At 52.8% G+C, this 18,344-nt stretch overlaps 1 protein-coding gene across 4 annotated transcripts in view; it reads left to right on the top strand.

Annotated features, from left to right (window-relative positions):
- Positions 1-18,118, top strand: part of HIPK2 (homeodomain interacting protein kinase 2) — a 169,162-nt gene extending 151,044 nt beyond the window's left edge. For 3 of the 4 annotated variants that reach the window (XM_036246623.1, XM_036246621.1, XM_036246620.1), the window contains exons 12-15: positions 819-1,100; positions 12,509-12,753; positions 15,981-16,141; positions 17,605-18,118. In XM_036246623.1, coding sequence (XP_036102516.1) covers positions 819-1,100; positions 12,509-12,753; positions 15,981-16,141; positions 17,605-18,072 — 1,156 coding nt within the window. In that variant the 3' untranslated portion in view covers positions 18,073-18,118. The remainder of the gene's footprint in view (positions 1-818; positions 1,101-12,508; positions 12,754-15,980; positions 16,142-17,604) is intronic. The other variant, XM_036246622.1, reaches the window with a different exon arrangement.
- The last annotated feature ends 226 nt before the right edge of the window (positions 18,119-18,344 follow it).

Here is an 18,344-nt window from a genome sequence, read left to right as displayed (position 1 = left end):
TCCAGAAGAATCTTTTCTCTAAAATAAGAATTATAGCCCCTGGCTGGGTAGCTCAGTTGGTTAGAGCGTCATCCTGATACACCAAGGTTGTGGGTTTGATCCCCTGTCAGTGCATATACAAGAATCAACCAATGAATTTATAAATAAGTGAAACAACAGATCATTGTTTTCTCTCTCTTGCTCTTGCTCTCTTTGCCCCCCTCCTCCCTCTCCCTTCCTCTATCTCTCTAAAAAGTTAGTTTTAATTTTTTTTTTTAATTATAAACAGATATTTTCATGGTTATGTCCCTTTCCCAGAGAAGGAAGGAGGGAGAGCTAACTACCAACACTAGATCCTTTAGATCCAGAAACTCCTAAGAAATTAGTGCTTTAGCTTATTAAATGGTAAACCACCTATTAGCAAGGAAACCAAAGCTTTACGTGTCAAATACCATTTCTTCTACCTCCCCCCATACAAGACCTAAGAACGTTTGGGAGGAGGACAAAACGGAGCTCAGGAAGTCAGGCCTTGACCCTGAAGACACCCCTTCAGTGCTGGGCATTACATGTGACTCCACAGGACCAGCCCAGTCCTTGGGCATAACCCCTCCTGTGCTCAGAGCCCTGAGGCCAGGCTGCTGTCCCGTCTGTGTCACGATGACCTGAAGGAAGCGCTCCAGAGGCGGCCGCTTCTGCAGTTACAGATGAAGTCTGGGTGCCCTGGCCCCTAGCTTTCCTATGGAGATTTGGCAAGGCTGGGGTTTCGGGGCAATTTGCTCCTTGGGCGATGCCGCTGGGCTGACCTTCCTCTATGAGTGTGTGTGGCTTTGTCGTTACAGAAATGTCTCCACCTGTGAGGTGTCCTCCTCTCAGGCCATCAGCTCCCCTCAGCGGTCCAAGCGAGTCAAGGAGAACACACCACCCCGCTGCGCCCTGGTGCACAGCAGCCCGGCCTGCAGCTCGTCTGTCACGTGCGGCTGGGGCGACGGGGCCTCCAGCACCACCAGGGAGAGGCAACGGCAGACCATCGTCATTCCCGACACCCCCAGCCCCACGGTCAGCGTCATCACCATCAGTAGTGACACGGATGAGGAGGAGGAACAGAAGCACGCTCCCACCAGGTGAGACCTGTCACCCTCAGGCTCCCAGAAGGGACCAGGACAGGTATGCTACGTGCTGCTGGCATACAGAAACACCATCTGTGGATCTGGGCCACGTTCCATCATTGAACACGAAGGTCCCTCTCGCCTGGCCACCAAATTGTGGTTTCTCCACATCCTAGAGTCCCAATATGATTTCAAGGGACTGTCAGACAGACTTTCCATAACTGTTTTATGCCAAAATAATTTTTAATCACTTGGGTCTTAGAAACTAGTTATAGGCCCTATACATTTGGGAGACATGAGACCATAAAAATCAAGCACACCATGCCAGTGTATTTCAACTCCTGTAAGCTTAAAAGGCTCTGCTTCAGGCTATTGAATTTATTCCCCATTGGTCAGAATATTTCTCTAATATCGCCTTGGCTCTCTCAGAATTCGAAATAATTGTCCAATTAATCAGAAATTTCCCTGTGTCTGATTAACTCAATCTTTCAAGCTGCCAGTCGGCTCCTTGCCCAGAGAGCATTACTGTTTGTTCCAAAGTAGTGAGAACTCATTTCACTCTCCGTGCGCTTCCCAGGAAGAAGGAAGAAATATTTAATGTGGTATTTACAAGGCTATTAACCCAGAGCCTCTTTTCCTGCCCTTTCCAGCCAGGCGAGCAGGGTGTGGTTTGCGCTCTGGCTGCCTGCTGAGCCCTGGAACTTGCCCCTACTGAGCAGTCGGTCCCCTGGCCATCTGCACCCCAGTGGCCTCCGGACCTTGTTGATCCAAGACCTCATGAGCCCAGCCTGCTGGCTCCTCGCATGGGGACTGAGGGCCAGGGAAGGGCAGCCGCCACCCAGCCCAGCGCTGCCTGTCAGCACGCTTCCCGCTGTTGGATGCGAAGCTGAGCATCCGAACATGGGCCTGAATTATTAACTCCGATTGGCCACAGTGCCGGTAATTAATCATCACAAATCCTTTTGATTAATCGTGAATTCCCACGCTTGAGCTCACTGTGGAGTGGAGCTGCACGCAGCCCCTCCCCATCTCCACAGTGAACTGGGCGCTGATTTTTCATGGTAGGGCCGTGTACGTCCCATCCAGGTGTCCTCTTCTTCCGTTCGATGGCTCAGCGTGGTGGTCAGTGTTCTCAGGGGACGTGATGGGGCACTTCTGGTCCCAGCAGCGCGCCTGGGGCCCATGGGGCCAGGGTCAGGGGTGCGGACACAGGGCTTCACTCCCCTCCTGCTGTTCCAGGACTGTGCCTCGTGCCCCCCGGCCCAGGGAAATATAACGGGCTCGGGCGGTCCCCAGACTGGCCCCCAGTGGGGAGCAGCCTGTCCACACATTTCTAGCATTGGGCACAAGATGGGCCCAACAGCCTCACCCAGCCCTTTGCCAGAACTGGAAAAAAGCAGAAGCAACTTAAAAATCTGAGAGTTGACGAGATTGGAATGTCATTTCTGAAGTATGAGATTTGAGTTGACACAGGCTCTGGACTCATGTGCCAGAGATGCCCTGGCTGGTGTGACTCATTTGGTTGAGTATCATCCTGTGCACCAAAAAACTGCCGGTTTGATTCCCAGTCAGGGCACATGCCTGGGTTGCAGGCTCGATCCCTAGTAGGGGGCATGCAGGAGGCGGCCAGTCAGTGTTTCTCACTCAGTGTTTCTTCCTCTTCCTTGATGTTTCTCTTCCTCTCTTTCTAAAATCAATCAAAATGTATTTAAAAAAAAAAAAAGAAAAAGAAATGTAACAGAGACGTACACAAATGGGGGAAGCTGCAGAGTGAGGCCAGAGAATCGTCATGAAGGGGCCGGCGTCCAGAGTGGTGGCAGGAGGCTCACAGAATGGAGTAACAGTGTTTTCTGGAAAGATCAAATGACTGTTACCTTGAAAAAGGGTTACAGGACCCAAGAAGACAGGAAAGTGTGTTTGAGTCTGAGTAGGATAAAACAGAAACCAGTATCTACCTGCTTTATTTATAGAGAAGTGACTGTGTAATGTGAGCACGTTATGGTGACTACATTCTGGAATAAGAGAAAATGGCGGGGGGCGGGGGGTGTGATTCTTCGTTCTCAGACGTCAGGGAATACTCGCCCCACCAGTGTGAGGCACTATGCCAGGAATGCAGGTGTCACAGAAACAACGTGGACAGTCTGCCCTCAGGAGGTTTGCAGGGTGATAAGCAAGATAAGACCCGTACAAATCATTATGACACAAAACAGACTCTCAGTTCCATAAAGACTAGCTGAGGACTGTGGGGATGCAAAGGAGAAATTACTTGAGGAGATAGCAAGGGAGGGGGGGCTTTTAAGGCCGAAAGTCTGGGATAAGAACAAGAGTGCACGGGGCAGCTGATCGCAGAGAAAGCGGGAGGCCAGGAAGAAGGATTTCAGAACAGAAAGGGGAGCTCGAGGGTCTGTCCTTGGACAGGGTGGCCAGCTTCGTCGGGAGAGTCTGAGCAGCTGCCAGGAAGGCAGCAGTCTGGTACCCCGAGTGCGGCCCAATGGCAAGCTGCCGGCCACTCTCCGCCGGAAGCTTCTCTAGCCCATCAGCATTCAGCTTGAACCGGAGACACTTGCCTCCTCGCTCTGACCACCCTTGATCTCACCCTGATTTCTCCTGTGCCCTGAGCACCTGCATTCTGATCCACCGAGTTTCCTATTTGCCACTCACCCAAGTCTAGCATGTTTGGCCCTTAACTCTGTCCGAAATGCCGACCACGCCCCATGTGTCTCCGCCTCAGCACAGCTGGAGAGCCGGGCCCACGATGCTCACAGCCATCAGATGGCCTCCGCCACCAAAGTGTCTTTTAGAGCCAAAATGGGACACGTAGTGGCAAACCCACATTTTTAGACCTAATTACAGGTGTCACTAAATCTCCAGGCCCACGTTGCCTAGAATTTTTAGAGGAATGCCAAGTCATAGTTCTTATCCCTGACCCCCAGTCTGTGGCACTCAGTCGCCAGAGAGAAATGGTCAGCAGCTCCTCCTGTAAGGAGGACCCCGGAGCATGGAGGCAGGCTGGGAGCGAGGGAGTTGTCATTCTGTGGTCATAACTGTCATTCACCAGGTGTTTCCACCTGCACCACCTAATGCATCATTTGATGGGGTGCACAAGACCTGTGGTTCTAATCCCATTTCATAGATGAGGAAGCTGAGGCCTAGGAGCGATATGTGACTTGCCCAAATCGATAAAAGTTCTAAGTAGCAGAATTCGCAGTCTTAATTACTGGCAAAAATAACTGATTTCTCCTCAGTCATTAACTCAACAAATATAAATTCTCTCCAGCCCCCTCCTCCGACCACCAGCAGGGCAGCTCACATTTGCACCCACTGTGCAGTGGCCGGGCCAGGGCTTTGGGGAGGCCGGCGTGTCGTTCACTGAGCCCCAGCTGGGCGCCAGGCACCTGGCAGGCTGAGCTTCTACCAGCGATAAGGGCAGAAGTCAGTGCTTCTGATTCTTTGAGAACATTAAAAAGTGAGGAGGCCAGAAAACTCACGAGAAAAGGCAAGACCCCGCGGCCTCCTTTTTCTAACCGAGTTGCTATTGGACTTGGGGACCCCATGGTCATGGCTAGAGCATTGGCCTAAAAGCAGAACACAAACTAAACAGATCTTTTCCTGGGTCCCCGGGGTTGTGTCGTGGAAGCAGTCGTGTCTTAAGTTTTTATGAATGATTTTGACTAGAGGAGCGTTAGACCATCTCACAAGCCGGATGAGCCGTCCTTTCTCCCTTGAAATCCCTCCGGACAAAGTTTTTAGGTGCCCGTCTTATTTTTCAGAACCTTCTTCTGACTTTGCCTTGTCCTGAAACTGTCTTTGAGTCCATGAGGTCATACCATAGAAGCTTTGGTCATGAGAGTAATTTTTAAAGCGTGTGACCAAAGTGGCTCATTGCAGCCGATCAGCTAGAGATCACACTGTGCCGTCTCTGCTATTTATCATCCTGTGGCCTGGGTGTTCCCGGTGGCGGGTCTGCTTTACACAGGACACCAGGGCACCGCTGTACTCGGCGTCACTTCAAGTGTGTCCCAGCCAATGCTACCCACTTCCCGAAAATGGGTTTGTAAATATCACCCGAGCCTTTAGATAAGAAAGCAGTTACCTGGATCACTCTAAAAATGTTTATATAAAAAATGTTTGACCCAACATGTTTCTTACGCTAAAATGACAAGCTAGAGAAATTATTATAGGAAAGACACAGTCAGGAAACTGATAAACTTTAGCCTAAAAAAAACTCAGCATCCACTTAACCGAGGGAAATAAACACACACTCGTTTATCGTTACACGGGCAAAAGGAACCCAAGGGGAATTCCTTGCCATTGCCGCCTTCCGCCGCATCGCTCGTCATTGCTGCTGCTGGTTCGTGGGCTGCGGACAGCGTGTGTGCCCTGGAGGCGGCAGGTTCAAGCTCGAGGGAGGGAGCAGAGAACCCGGATGCAGTATCACTGGAAGGGGCTTCTTGTTTTGTGGTTTGAACACACCCCACAGTTGAACGATACTTAAGTCATCACTGATCTCAGGAGATGGAAGGATGTTTTGCCAACCTCACTTTATAGGGCTTTGTTTGAAACTCCCAGGGGGTTGGTTGAGTGGCGTGGCTAAGGGGCTGTATTTCTCACAAGGGCTGCATTTTGAAGACACTGCACCAAACTGTCCCCAGCAGCGTGTCCTAACACTACAGCTCATCACAGAGCCATCACTGAGATGCTCCGTGTTCTTCATTGCCATCCACAGGGCAGAGGGGCAGGAGGGAGGACAGGGTTAGATACCACCGGACAGAACGGTGCTCGGTGGCTGAGCCTTTGCAGAAGGTGGAAGAACACGTGCTTCTGCTGAGTGTGAGGGTTGAGGACTCACGGTTCCTTCTAGACCCTTAGAAGGTAGTCGTGTAAAAAACAATGACTTGAATGATGTGTGTGTGTGTGTGTGTGTGTGTGTGTGTATGCATACACACACTCACATAGACATAAATGTGTGGATCATATCATCTGAATGGAATGTGTGTGTCAAATTTAGAATGAGATTTTTGGTTGTCACTAATGACTTTAAGTTGGGAGCTAATACATCTGAAGGAACACATTGACCTGGGGGCATCAGCTCCTGGGTCCCTTCCCTTGAATGAAGGGCTGGTTAAAAGCTTCAGTGTGGCCCTGGCTGGTTTGAGTTAGCGGTTAGAGCATCAGCCCACCAGAGAGTCCCGGGTTCGGTTCCCACTAAGGGCACGTACCTCGGTTGCAGTTTGTCCCCGGCCCTGGTTGGGTCATGCAGGTGGCAGCCACTCGATGTGTCCCTTTCACATCAATGTTTCTCTCTCTTTCTCTTCCTCTCTCTCCCTCCTACTCTATCTGAACAAAAAATGAAAAAATGTCCTTGAGTGAGGATTTTAAAAAAAAGAGAGAGAGTGAGGACAGACTCTGGACATCTCAGTCGCAAAAAATCTAATCACCTGATTTAAAACTGGGCTAAGGACTTGAATAGACATTGTTTTTTTTCAGTAGTTGCCAGGAGTTGGGGTGGGGGAATGGATGAATGAATAGACATTTCTTAGATGGAGATATATAAGTGGCCAACAGACAACTACATGAAAAAATGTTCAGTGTCGCTAATGAAAGTCAGGGCGTCAGAGAGACAGCACCCCGCGCTCACTGCAGCATTGTGCACAGCAGTCGAGGGTGGGAGCACCCTGATGTCCGTCAGAGGAACTGATGAAGAAGTGAGGCCTGTGTATGCAACAGAATAGCGCTCGGCCTGAGAAAGGAGAAAATGGCACAATATGCAAAAATTCTCCTCCGTGAGCTATCTAAAATAGTGAAATTCATGGAATCGAGGAGCAGGGTCTCGGTGGCCAGAGGCTGTGGGTAGGGGAAGTGGGGAGCCACTACCCAGTGGGCATACATTTCAGTTGAACAAGATGAGTCCGTTCAAAATAAATAAAGCTAAGACCATACTCAGTCACCAAAAAAAGCGAGGGAATGCTAGTTCTTGGTTCAAACCCTGCTCTGCCCCTGACTGGCCGAGTGACCTTGAGCAAGCAAGTGACCTGAGCTCTTCACGTCTGAAGGTTTTTTGTTTTTCATTTAACTTTTTTTCTTCTATCCTCACCCGAGGACATTTTTCCACTTTTTGTTCAGGTAGAGTGGGAGGGGGAGAGAGAGAGAGACATCGATGTGAAAGGGACACATCGAGTGGTTCCACCCACACGACCCAACCAGGGCTGGGGACAGACTGCAAACCGCAGGGGGGCCGCCGCTTTAACCGCTGAGCCAAACCGGCCAGGGCTCTCCACGTCTGAAGTTAACTGCTCTTAAAACCTGCGTTGTAATGTTCTCTCCCGCGTAGTCTTGCTGGCGCATTAGAGGAGATAACTCAGATAAGGCACTTTGAATGGTAGTTGTACATCCAGTGAGCGTTGCCTGTACTTCGTGATCAGTGTCGTGGTGACAGAAGAGGAGTGTTCACACATGCCATTGACTCGGGAATCAGAGCAGCAAAGTAAGTCATGGAAGGGTCATTGGTGGAGGTGAGTTTCGACCCTGGTCTTGAAGGATGGACTGACCGAGACTGGCAAATAGAATGAGGAACACATGCAGATAGAGCCTGGCAGGGAGGGGTCACGGGTTTGTATCTGATCCTGCGGCAGCGTTTTCTTCACTGGGGCCGATTTCTTTACTTCTTATCTGCTTATTTCTTTCTGAAATGATGAAAATCATCTATTGCCATGACAACACAATGCAGTGGTGAACTCTGGAGGCTTTGTTCTTTATTCAGAAGTGATGTTCTGTCGAGGCCATTAAGCAAAATATTTCTCATTCTACTCCTGTGTCTCTCTCTCTCATTTCCATTAACTAATTCATAATGGGATTGATTAGCAATCAATAATAATTAGACAGTTTAGTGGAATGAATCTCAGTAGAATCAATACTTATGAGCATAAAGAATCCATAGTAATAATGTCAAATGTGTACTCATTTTTAAAATGACTCATTTAGCAGCTTCCCATTTGTTCTCTCATCGGCATAGTATAATCAGGTAGAGCACAGGGGTTTCTAACAACATAAAAGATTAAAAACATAGCTATCAAATTAATTCACCTTTCCAAACCTGTCTCATATATATCCTGAAAGGTAAGTAAATCAGCATAAGACTATGCTGTACCTATTTGCTCATTAGGCGGAGGGTCCTCCCAGCTCCCACAGAAGGGATGGGACCCATGGAGTTTACAGAGGTGTATCCCACGCACCTTGATAGCTATCAAGACACAGACAGCCAGGGTTCCTCATCGGTGGGAAGGTTCCGTACCTGTTGGGTGTCCAGAGGAGATGGCCCTCAGTTCTCACGGGGCCTCTAGACCCAGCCGTCGGCTGCTGTGAGATTTGCCAGGAAGCCATCCCAAGGACGGGAGGCTGGCTGGCTCGTGAGATGGCCCATGGCATGTTCAGAGGGTCCAGTTGTCGGGAGATCCTTGCTCGTGTTGGGCTGAGGCTCCTCCACAATTTCCAAACTTGAGTGAAGAATTTGAAATATGTCCAATTTGAATTTTATTGCAGCTTGGCAAAATTCGTGTTATGTGTGCATGCGGTGTTTTGATTTGCTCATTTTCTAAACTACTCAGAACTGGAGGAAGGTATGGGCAGCAGGAATTGGCTGGGCCTGGGTCTACATGTGAGGGATTTAGTTCCACTCCAAGTTAGGGGTAAACTGAGTTCTACGTCAAATATCTTTGGTAATAACTCTTTAAGTCAGGAGCAGGATCCCCTCAGTGGATCCTTTAACACCACTCTCCCCAATGGATTTCACAGCAGGTGGGAGCTGGAGTCATGTCCAGGGCCACACCAACACCCAGGCCACTGTCCAGGGCCACAGCAGTGAGTGGACAGTGGAGCCAGAACTGGACCCCACTCTCGGGACCCAGTTGGGAGCCAGCCTCTGTTCTGTTCTGCATGTGGGGCCCACCACCCCAGACACACTTTCACCAGAACACGTCTGTGTTTTGTGAGCTGCCCAGACGAGCCCCCGTGTGTTGGAGTTAACACACAGAACTGGCCGTGGCGGAGCTGAGCGAAGGGCAGGGCGGCGCCCCTTCCCGGCTTGTCCCCGGGCACTGGGGCGGCCGCGCACAGCCTCCCGCCATCTCCCCTGGTCTGGGCACTGTGTTCAGCATGTTGTGAGGGTGGGTCCCCTGATGGCATCTGTCAGCACAACAGACGATGCACAGACCCGTGGGTTTCCCTTTGTCCAGCCCCACCCACCCCAGAAAACAGCTGCAGGTCTCCTTGGTCTCGGTCCCCGGGAGACAGCTCAGCCTCCTCCCAGAGCTCCCTCCTCTGATTCCACAGCCCCCGCCGTGTCCGCGGCTGTTGGATTCCTTCTCCCCACTTCAGATCTCAGGGATCTCTTTCCGGTGCCCTATTTCCAGTTCTTAGGCCAGATCCCAACGTCACACCCACCCCTGCTAACCCATTTGCTTTCTGTTTCTGAATAAGCATATGGACTTTTTAAAACTTGAGATACAATTCACATGCCATACAAATCACTCGTTTAAAGTATATAATTCAGCCCTGGCCGGTTTGACTCAGTGGTTAGAGTGTCGGCCCGCGGACTAGAGAGTCCTGGGTTCGGTTCCCGCTAAGGGCACGTACCTCGGTTGCAGTTTGTCCCCGGCCCCGGTTGGGTCATGTAGGTGGCAACCAGTCGATGTGTCTCTCTCACATTGATCTTTCTCTCTCTCTTCCTCCCTCTCTCCCTCCCGCTCTGTCTGAAGATAAATGCAGGAATGTCCTCGGGTGAGGATAAAAAAATAATAATAAATAAATAAAGCATATAATTCAGTGATATGGGTATTTTACATTAATTTTTAAATTGTGGTAAAAAATACTCTGCACAAAATTTGCCACTTAACTATTTTTAAACATACATTTCCATGACATTAAATACATTCACAATGGGTACAACCATCACCATGATCTATTTCCAGAACTTTCCATTACCCTAAGCAGGCTCTGTACCCATTAAGCAATAACTACTCGTTCCTTCCTCCCCCGACCCCTGGTCACCTCGATCCTACACTTGGTCTACGAATTTGCTTATTCTGGGTACACCATTGTAAGTGGAATAATACAGCAATTGTCCCTTTATGTCTGGCTTATCACACTTAGCACAGAATTTCAAGGTTAGTCCGTACTGTAGTGGGTATCAGAACTTGATTCGCTTTCATGGCTGACTAGTATTCCATTGTGTACCACATTCTGTATATTCATCTGTAGATGCACACGTAGGCTGTTCCATGTTTAGGTTGTATATTTTCGCCTCTTGGCCATTGGGAATAATGCTGCTGTGAGCATTGACGCACAGGTGTCTGCCTGAGTCTCTGCTTTCGATTCCTTCGTGCGCACCGGAGAGTGGGCTTGCTGGGTCACGTGGTAACTCGCTTTTTGAGGAATAAGCATATGGATATTTTTGCATTTAAACTGTCATAAGTGGAAGGGGTTGGTCTTACTAATTAAAACGTGTCTGTTTCATCAGAGCTACTGTGAAGAGCTGTACGGGCAAGCTCATTCCTCACCTCCTTCCGAGTCCTTAACAATGGCCCCTGTGCAGCCCGGGGGCAGTTCATCACGGGGCTTTGTGACATCCATTACTCTCTGTAACTGATTATTTTTAAGCTTTACTATTTAGCTTGTCATGTTTTTATACAGTCCCCCACTGAGATTTTCATTTCCTCTCGGGCACAGACACACATTGTATTTTTCTGTACAGGAATTCCTTGTAGCACCTAGCATAGACCTTCCAGAAACCTAACTGATGAGCTTTAATTTCTTTCACATCAATCTTCTGATTTATTCAGAGACTAGAAACTTCTCTAGCAAGTCTGTACCTTGGTAGAATTTATTTTGCCAAGATACGTTTTCTGCAAACCTGTTTCACGCGATAAGTAAGGTAACACGACTAGTAATAACGGCTGCTAACTCTTATAGAACACTTGTTTTGTGTCGCCCAGTATTCGAAGCACTTTTCTTGTATTTCCTCACTTAATTCGCAAAAAAAGCTTACGGTATAGATACTGTTATTGGCCACATTTACTGATAAGGAGACTGAATCCTTCAGAAGCTAAAAGGCCCCACCCCCCCAGCCAGTGCTGATGTTGGACGTCTGGCTGCGGGGCCCTGTTCTTACCCGCAGACCGTCGGGGAGGGGTCCTTCTTCCTGCACTCGGGGGCAGAAGGTGCGGCCACTGGAGGAATTCTTCAGCCTGGATGTCTGGTGTCAGGAGCAGGGGCCACACTCGGTCACAGGGCAGTCACTGCCCAGCTGCCTGGGGCTCCTGAGTTTGCTCCTCTTCTGCTGCCCTTCAGAGGCAGAGATCGACCTTGGGAAGGGTCTGGCCTGTGACCAGCCTTGTGACCTTGGCCAAGACACCACGGTGATTGTCATGTCCCTATTAGGTGTCTATAAATACCAGCTTCTTTTAGCAAATTAGTTGGAAACTGACCATCTTACTTAGGCAGCTGATAGTTCTTAAAAATAGACAATCAATATACAAAAATAGTTGAAAATCCATTTTTAAAACCTTCACAATAACAACAAATTTTATATCCATCATTCCACCAGCCTCTCACTGAATTTGGAGGCAGGCAGAATTGGTTCCCAAAGTAACCACAAAAGCGCAAATATCTTAGGGGGAAAGTGGGCTGGCCTAGAGCCATCCAAAGCCAGTTCCTCCTGCTGGTGGCTGGAGTTTCGGGGTGAAGAGCAGGGGTCCGGAGCAGCTCCCCAATAGGCATCTTCCTGGCGGGAGCCCCTCTGACCTCATCTGGACACAGCGCTGTCCCCTCCCTGATCCGAGGGCCGGGCCTCCCGAGGGGGCACTCAGGTGGCCTGCACCACAGCCTCCCACACCCTCACAGCAGAGACAGGATGGCGTGACGTCCTGCTCCGAGTGCTCCTTCTGAGCCGTGTGTAGGACTGCCTCCCGGAACCTCCTTCTCTCCTCCAGCGCCTGCGTCCTGGTTCCTCCTGGCTGTCCCGGGCCTCCAGGCCCCGAGCCTCGCTGTGCTCTTCCTTCCCAGCAGTGGGTGTTCTGGGCTCTGTTTGCTCGGGTGTCCCCTTTTGGTGGCTCAGGGAGCATTACCACACTTGGGGAGAGCCCAGGCCCACTCAAAGCTTCTGACCTCCCAGTTTCCAGAAGCACCTGGGGGCCCAGCTCCAGCCCTTTCTCACATTTTCATATGTCCCCCTCTACCAGTTAGGTGACACTTGTGTGCCCTGCCTCCCCGTTGGGGTCACGGAGAGCAGAAGTCACATTCCTGCCCTCTCTCCCGCTCGGCTTCCGTCCCCTGCCCGGGACACAGAGGGGCTCTCCACACAGCGTGCTCTGGCCTGCCGGTGTGGTGTCCCGCGTCTCCCAGTTCTGATTGTCCCTGTACCTTTTCAGCACTGTCTCCAAGCAGAGGAAGAACGTCATCAGCTGTGTCACAGTCCACGACTCGCCGTACTCCGACTCCTCCAGCAACACCAGCCCCTACTCCGTGCAGCACCGCACCGGGCACAACGCCAGCACCTTCGACACCAAGGGGAGCCTGGAGAACCGCTGCACTGGGAACCCCCGCACCATCATCGTGCCGCCCCTGAAAACCCAGGCCAGCGACGTGTTGGTGGAATGTGACAGCTTGGTGCCAGGTAACTCGGGGACCGGCAGGCCGGGATCTCCGGAGATGAGTCGTTTTCTGCTGCTAACAGTTTTGTATGTGAGAGCTGACAAGTCCGGGTTATTGCAGATTTTGTTCATGTAGCCGAGGGAGGATTCCTCTTAACATCACGTTGCAAAAGCAGTGATTTCATTTTTTAATCCTACAGTTAATACCTCGCTGCCTTTTCAGAGGCTCTGCCTCTGATTTGGTTGATTAATAAAAAATAAGAGCCACCCAGTTCCTTACACGCCGCCTGGATTGATGCCTGGTGGGGGGCCTGGCTGAGTTCGGCATCGGTCGCTCCAGGGAGCCCAGGTTGGGGCGGCCTGTGTGGGCGGAACCTTCTCTGCGTCTTGCTCGGTGAGGGTGACACACGTTCTTCCCTCGTCTCCTTAAAAGTCACTGTTGGGGTGAGAGGTCATGGCAGGCGCATGTATCCCTCAACATTGCTTGATTGAAAGGTGTTACCTCAAAAAATTAAAAATGGAACTGCCATTTGACCCAGTGATTCCACTTCTAGCAATATACCCAAAGAAGCCTGAAACACCAATCAGAAAGAACATGTGTACCCCCATGTTCATAGCAGCACTATTTACAGTAGCTAAGATCTGGAAACAGCCCAAATGTCCATCAGTAGACGAATGGATAAAAAAGCTGTGGTACATACACACAATGGAGTACTATTCAGCTGTAAGAAAGAAAGCTCTCTCATCCTTTGAGACGACATGGAGGGACCTGGAGAGTATTATGCTAAGTGAAACAAGCCAAGCAGAGCAAGACAAATATTACATGATCTCACTTATTTGTGGACTATAATGAACTAAACAAACTGATGAACAAAATAGACCCAGAGAGAAGTAGGGTACAGACTGACAAAGCTCAGAAGTGGGGGCAAGAGATAAACCACAGAACTTAGATGCATGTATGCGTAACCAATGGACGTAGACAACAAATTAGGGATGGGGAGGAGGGTGTCAATGGGGGGAAAAGGAAACATCTGTAATAAAAATAAATTAATAAATTAATAAAAATAATTTTAAAAAAATAATCACAAGCCCTGGCCAGTTTGGCTCAGGGGTTAGAGCGTCGGCCTGCGGTCCTGAGAGACCCGGGTTCGGTTCCCACTAAGGGCGCGTACCTCGGTTGCAGTTTGTCCCCGGCCCTGGTTGGTCGTGCGGGTGGCAGCCACTCGATGTGTCCCTTTCACGCCGATGTTCTCTTTCTCTCTCTCCCTCCCACTCTACCTGAACAAAAAAAAAATGGAAAATGTCCTCAGGTGAGGATAAAAATAATAATCATCATCATCATCACAGAAGAAAAAAAAGAAAGTATTCCTTCTGTCCCAGGAAGAGAGGCTGAAAACTGAACCTTCCAGGTACATTTAGCGCCTCGCCCCAGATCCGGCAGCCTCTGCTCAGGGTCCCCTGGCTCAGGCTCGCCGGGGGAGACTTGGGGGTAAACCAGAAGAACCGTGCAGTTCGCTCCTCTGTCACCAGCCGTCCGGGCCCGGCAGCGCCCCACGGTCGCACCCTGTAGAAGGAAAGGGTCACGAACTGCCAGGAAGGTTTGTTTAGGTGAGAGAAGCCGCTGTTCATCCGCTGTCGTCGTGCATCCTGTCCGTGTCGCCGTGGCACCTCCTCGGGGTGCTGCCCTGACGGTGGCGAGTAGAATTCAGGGGGGGTCTGGGGGCTTGTCCTGCCCAGGGCCACAGGTCATTTTGCGTCATGTGGGACGAGAGGACTTTGCTCTCCCCAGACCCTCTTCCTCCACCCAGGCAGGGGTGTCCGTGGGGAGCTCAGCCGGAAGCAGCTCTCCGGTCGTGGCCAAGGGAACCTGTGGGCCAGCAGTTCGCCCAGGCGACAGGCTTCCTCGGAGCGGTGGCACTCGTACCTGCCCACTCGTGTCTCCATCAGATACCTGTTTAAAACTGTATCCCTCACACACGACCCAGCTCAAGTATTTACAGTGGGGGTCGTTTCTGTCGTGTTGTACATTGTGTCGTTACGTAAGCACTTTACATACCTCTGCAAACCTGGAGGCTGCAGGTGGACTCATTTAATACGGTGGCCAAAGCCGACTCCTGTGCCAGGAGAAGCCTTCCCTGTGACAGTCACCTCACTGCTGGAGAGAGAAGAGGGCTGGCAGAGACCTTGCGGCCTGAGTCCGCGAGTCCGCAGCCTCCCGCGTTTGTTACTGAGAAGGCGGCTCCGCGTGGCTCCGAGGGGGCTGCCCCCCCAGAGCTCTGCATTCCGGGACCGTCCACCGGGCGCCCCTGAGGCTTCACACCGAGGTCTGGCCCGTGCTGTCCAGGAGGGAGCAGGGAGCCTTTTCTGTAAACCAGGAGCAAGCACGTGGGGAAGGGAGCCCGGTGCCGGCAAGTCGCGGAGGAAGAGAAACCTCTAGAAGTCCTCAGGTCGCCCTGCACATCCCCGGCTCTGCGTGAGGGCTCGCTGCTTAATTAGCACAAGTTCTTGAGACTGCTGTTGAAATCCTGAAGGAAAATTGGCCCTTTCATTGAGCCGGTAGAGAAGGAAACATTCCTCCCTCGTCTGCAATCCAAAATCCAAAAAAGCTCTGAAAACCGATTTTAAGTTCGCCGCAAACTCGGTAGTGAAAACCGAGGTGTCGTTTCTCTGTGGAGACTCCCTTCCCCTGTGAGCACCTGCTGCTCAGTGTTCCTGGCGACAGTGAGAGGCAGGACGAAGCGCGTGCGGGTGCCAGCTGGGCTGTCTCAGCACTGACCCCGCTGGCTGCAGTCACCCAGGCTGGGGCGGCAGGGAGGCAGCCTTCCTCGGCTCCGGGCCCAGTGGCCCACACAAGCCGAGGTGCGCGCCGGCTGGAGCGCCCGGCGGGGGCAGTCCGGTTTCCCAGTCCCTCGTCCCTCCTGTGGTCCTCAGCCCAGGAGGGTCCCTGGGGATTTCTCACGTAGCCTCTCAGCTCTCTCCAGTTAGTTAGGGTCCCTTTGGAAGGCAGCAAATGAACTCTGCAGGAATTTATCGGAAGGATGCAGGGCTCAGGGAGAATTCGGCGACCAGGTTCGAACTCCTGGGACCCGGGTCGTCTTCCCGGGCCTGGGGAGACGAGGCTGGTCCGTGACTGGCCCGGCTCAGAAGCGGGTCCCTCCCGGAAGGCCACCGTTGGCCCCTCGTGGGGTGGCATCTTCTGGGCCGCCGAGGACCGTGACTGATCTGTAACCTGTTTTTCCTCCCGACACAGTCAACACCAGTCACCACTCGTCCTCCTACAAGTCCAAGTCCTCCAGCACCGTGACCTCCACCAGCGGCCACTCTTCAGGGAGCTCGTCGGGAGCCATCGCCTACCGGCAGCCGCGGCCGGGACCACATTTCCAGCAGCAGCAGCCGCTCAACCTCAGCCAGGTAAGCGTGCCCGCCGCGCCCCTCCCGGCGGCAGCCCCTCTGGTGGCAGGAAGTGCCCTGAGCGACCTCTGGGTTTTCTTTCCTCTGAGGGTAAGTGGGTATCAGTGGTTCACAGAGAGCTGGCCTGAAGCAGAATGACTTCTTTAATGTTATGTAGCACCGAGTGGCTTGTGCCAGCACTTAAATTAGGGTGGCCTGCGTCCTGCCAGCTCAACCCAGCCGAGGCAGAGCACCGCATCCTCTAGCCAGGCCGGACACCAGGGACAGACCTGCAGCTCCACAGTCGGCTGGCCGATTCCTTCCGGCGAAGAGGCCACATGCGCGAAGCCCCAGACAGGCGGGGAGGTTTGGGAGAAGGTGGCGTGTAAACAGCAGTCTCTGGGGCAGAGCTGGCCTGTGTGTACAGGTGGGCCCAGGGCCTGTTTCCTGGGAAGCCCTGGAGGTGAGCTACGTGGGGGTTGAGCTCAGACACCGCGGGTGGAGTGCTGCGTCCGGGTGCGAGCCAAGGCTGCGCCTGTCACCGGGACTCGGCTCCCAGGTGGAGCGGTGCTTGGTCCGATGCCACCGCCAGCAGCCAGGTGTCTGAGGGCCCAGCTTCAGAGAACAGATTTCACAGTGAGAGAACCGAGGTCACTCAGAGGGGCTGCTTTGCCGCTTCACAGCTGCACTGTGTCCTGTTAATGCAGCAGCCTCATCTGTGTCCCCAGCCCAGGGCACACTGAGCCGGCTTCCCTCCTCAGTCCAGGCCAGTCGTCTCCTTCCAGCACCGGGGCGCAGCTCCTGTCACTCCCACCCCTGGCCTCCCCCCTGCTCCACCCACTTCTCTTCTCTCCTTCCTCCTCCCGCCCCTCCACTTCCCTCCTCCCTCCTTTCCCTCCTTCCTCCTCCCCGCCCCCCCACTTTCCTCCTCCCTCCTTTCTCTTCTTCCTCCTCCCTCCTTTCCCTCCTTCCTCCTCCTTCCTTTCCCTCCTTCCTCCTCCCTCCTTCCTCCTCCTTCCTTTCCCTCCTTCCTCCTCCCTCCTTTCCCTCCTTCCTCCTCCCTCCTTTCCCTCCTTCCTCCTCCCTCCTTTCCCTCCTTCCTCCTTCCTCCTTCCTCCTCCCTCCTTCCTCCTCCCTCCTTTCCCTCCTTCCTCCTCCCGCCCCTCCACTTCCCTCCTCCCTCCTTTCCCTCTTTCCTCCTCCTCGCCCCTCTACTTTCCTCCTCCTCCTCCTCTCCCTCCTCCCCCTCCTCCCTCCTCCCCTCCTCTCCCTCCCTCCATTCCCCATCCTCATTTCCCTCGCTTCTCCCTCTCTCCTCTCCATCCTCATTTCCCCCTCCTATCCCTCCTCTCCCTTCTCTCCCTCTCTCCTCTCCATCATTTCCCCCTCCCCTTCTCCCCCTCTGCCCCATCCTCACTTCCTCCTCCCCTCCCTGTGTGTCCAGCCCCCAGTGCAGCCCTCTCCTGGTACTTCTCCTTGTCCAGGCTCAGCAGCACATCACCGCGGACCGCACCGGGAGCCACCGACGGCAGCAGGCCTACATCACTCCCACGATGGCCCAGGCTCCGTACTCCTTCCCGCACAACAGCCCCAGCCACGGCACTGTGCACCCCCACCTGGCTGCCGCCGCCGCCGCCCACCTTCCCACCCAGCCCCACCTCTACACCTACACGGCGCCCGCGGCCCTGGGCTCCACCGGGACCGTGGCCCACCTGGTGGCCTCCCAAGGCTCGGCGCGTCACACCGTGCAGCACACTGCCTACCCGGCCAGCATCGTCCACCAGGTCCCCGTGAGCATGGGCCCCCGGGTCCTGCCCTCACCCACCATCCACCCGAGTCAGTATCCAGCCCAGTTTGCCCACCAGACCTACATCAGCGCCTCTCCAGCCTCCACCGTCTACACTGGATACCCACTGAGCCCCGCCAAGGTCAACCAGTACCCTTACATATAGACACTGGGGGGGGGGGCGCGGGCAGGAGGGCGCGAGGCGGGACCTCGGTGGGCGCGGCGGGTCTACTGACCCGCACAGCGGCTGTGCACACGGGGCGGGGCGCCGCGCACGGACTCGAAACTTGAACTGGGAAGTGGGGGACTCGGAGCAGAGAAGAGAACATTTTTAAAGGAGGGGATTCAGGAGGGAGGAGTCTGTGCTGTTTATTTTTTAAAAAAAAGAAAAGAAAGAAAACGTCAGTAACAAACGCAGCTCTCGAACCCATTCTGCAC

This window comes from Molossus molossus, unplaced genomic scaffold (assembly GCF_014108415.1).
Source record: "Molossus molossus isolate mMolMol1 unplaced genomic scaffold, mMolMol1.p scaffold_m16_p_7, whole genome shotgun sequence".
Classification (NCBI taxonomy): Eukaryota; Metazoa; Chordata; class Mammalia; order Chiroptera; family Molossidae; genus Molossus; species Molossus molossus.
Note: the sequence above shows the minus strand (reverse complement) of the source record. Positions and strands in the feature narration are given on the sequence as shown.